Source organism: Lactuca sativa, chromosome 4 (genome assembly GCF_002870075.4).
Source record: "Lactuca sativa cultivar Salinas chromosome 4, Lsat_Salinas_v11, whole genome shotgun sequence".
Classification (NCBI taxonomy): Eukaryota; Viridiplantae; Streptophyta; class Magnoliopsida; order Asterales; family Asteraceae; genus Lactuca; species Lactuca sativa.
Window position 1 is genome coordinate 324315956 of NC_056626.2, and position 1822 is coordinate 324317777.

General features: G+C 35.0%; 1 protein-coding gene and 1 long non-coding RNA gene across 2 annotated transcripts; one reads left to right on the forward strand and one right to left on the reverse strand.

Annotated features, from left to right (window-relative positions):
• Positions 1–312: 312 nt before the first annotated feature.
• Positions 313–1445, reverse strand: LOC122197410 (uncharacterized). Its single transcript, XR_006190962.2, has 2 exons — positions 1305–1445; positions 313–997 (listed from the first exon to the last, which is right to left on the reverse strand). It is a non-coding gene; the product is annotated as an uncharacterized LOC122197410 (long non-coding RNA).
• LOC111913126 (protein RADIALIS-like 3) lies at positions 853–1525 on the forward strand. The gene is made up of 2 exons (XM_023908854.2): positions 853–1122; positions 1204–1525. Exon 1 carries the CDS (start codon positions 853–855, stop codon positions 1090–1092), a length of 240 nt encoding a protein of 79 aa, XP_023764622.1. The 3' UTR covers positions 1093–1122; positions 1204–1525.
• Positions 1526–1822: the final 297 nt, after the last annotated feature.

Genomic DNA, 1822 nt, shown 5'->3' on the forward strand with positions numbered 1-1822 from the left:
GTCATTTCTGAACTTTTTTTTTCAATAGATGTTTGAGATGCTGGAAAATAAGAACACAAATGTCATGTTCAAATAACTTGCTCCAGTTAGCATCTGTTGTGCAAAGATATAATTCAAGTTGGGTTAGATAACTTGGATTCTTGATAAATATCCTACTTTTAATCAAAAAACATGTGGTCCATATGGAAAAATGGAACAATAAAAGATGGAAGAATCAGGTCCTGTAACACAAATAGAAAGAAACTTATATGCTTTCAGAAATCAACACAAGAAAAAAACAAAAACTATTGCTTTTAAGGCAAACTCTGAGCATTAATAAGACAAAATTTTGATCATAACTCATCATGATGAGAAATACTTCATATAATTCATAACAAACACCATGTACAAGAAAGTTCTTTCTAATGAAAAGAAAGAACTTTAGGCTGCATTTGTTACACAAAAACACAACTTGATTTTTGAAATGAAATTGCATTTAGAAAGTTGATTATGTAAAGATGAAGAGTTGAAACAGTTTCCATCATGAAATTTAAGTAGCAAAAAGAGATGATTTGTTGTCATAATTCAAAGAGAATTCCTTAGGTCCCAGAACATATACTGATTCTCATACTCCACTGATTATAATATCTGCAATTTGTAAAAGATGATGATGGGTGATGGGTCACTTACAATTTGACCATCTTGCAAGTTATATTCCTGCAACTAGAAAACCCGTACAACTTTCCTTCAGTTTATAAAGAGCTTCCCCTCATCAAATCCTGCAAATCACTCCTCCAATTCCTTTCTTTTAGCCTTTCCCAAGCATCAAGTACAAGAAACCAACAACTTTATTTGAAAATCTTGATATCCAAAATGTCAACAAACTCCATTTCTTCATATGGATCCAGCTGCTCATGGACAGCGAAGCAGAACAAGTTATTTGAAACAGCTCTTGCTGTGTATGATCGAGACACCCCTGATCGATGGCAGAATATTGCTAGGGCAGTGGGTGGGAAGTCTGTAGAAGAAGTGAAAAGGCATTATGAGGTGCTTCTTAAAGATCTTAGGCACATAGAGTCTGGATATGTTCCTTCCCCCAATTACAGACGTTAATCAGACTCTAGATTTCATGACAATCATCAGGTAAAGTAATCTATATACGTACATGAATGATTGAATGTGATTGTATAGCTATAACTGTGTTTATGCTTTGTTTTTTTGCAGCATTCTGTCAAATGATGAGTTGTGAAGAAGTTGCAAAGTTCGATTTTAGGAGTATATTGTCTAGTGAAACAAAAATGTACAGAAGAGTGAAGTAGAAGTACCAGATTCAGAATAATATATTCTCTCTCTGAGCGACTGAGTCTGTGCGATTGAGTCGATTGGGAAAGGAGGGGTGTGGAGTGTGAGTTTGATGCATTTCTTTTGTGAAGTTTGATGTTGAATTTCTTCTATGTATACATGATAATCATGAATCAAATGTAATGATTGCTATATAAAACAAATTACGAAGTGAAATCGCAATCGGCGTCGCCAATTTACTCGATGAAGCGCTTAAATTTGAATGTAGGATCATGCGATTGAGTGATTGACGACTAACATTCATTTGATAGTTCCATTACATAAGCTCAATTCAGTTTCAAAAGAAACGTTGAAATCTAGGGTTTGCTGGACGACCTATTCATTCCACGAGATCGACCTCCATGTCTGAACCTGTTCGACGGAGTGCTGCCGGTAATTTCCCTTCCCCCGTACAAATCGGTGGGAAAGGTTATTTTTGGCTTAACTGAGAAGCAGATAAGCTAAGGTTTTTAAAAAAATTCAGAATAAAGCTATATATTTA

Excerpts from the sequence above, each read along its gene's own strand:
- LOC111913126 (XM_023908854.2), top strand. The coding sequence starts at position 853 with ATGTCAACAAACTCCATTTCTTCATATGGATCCAGCTGCTCATGGACA.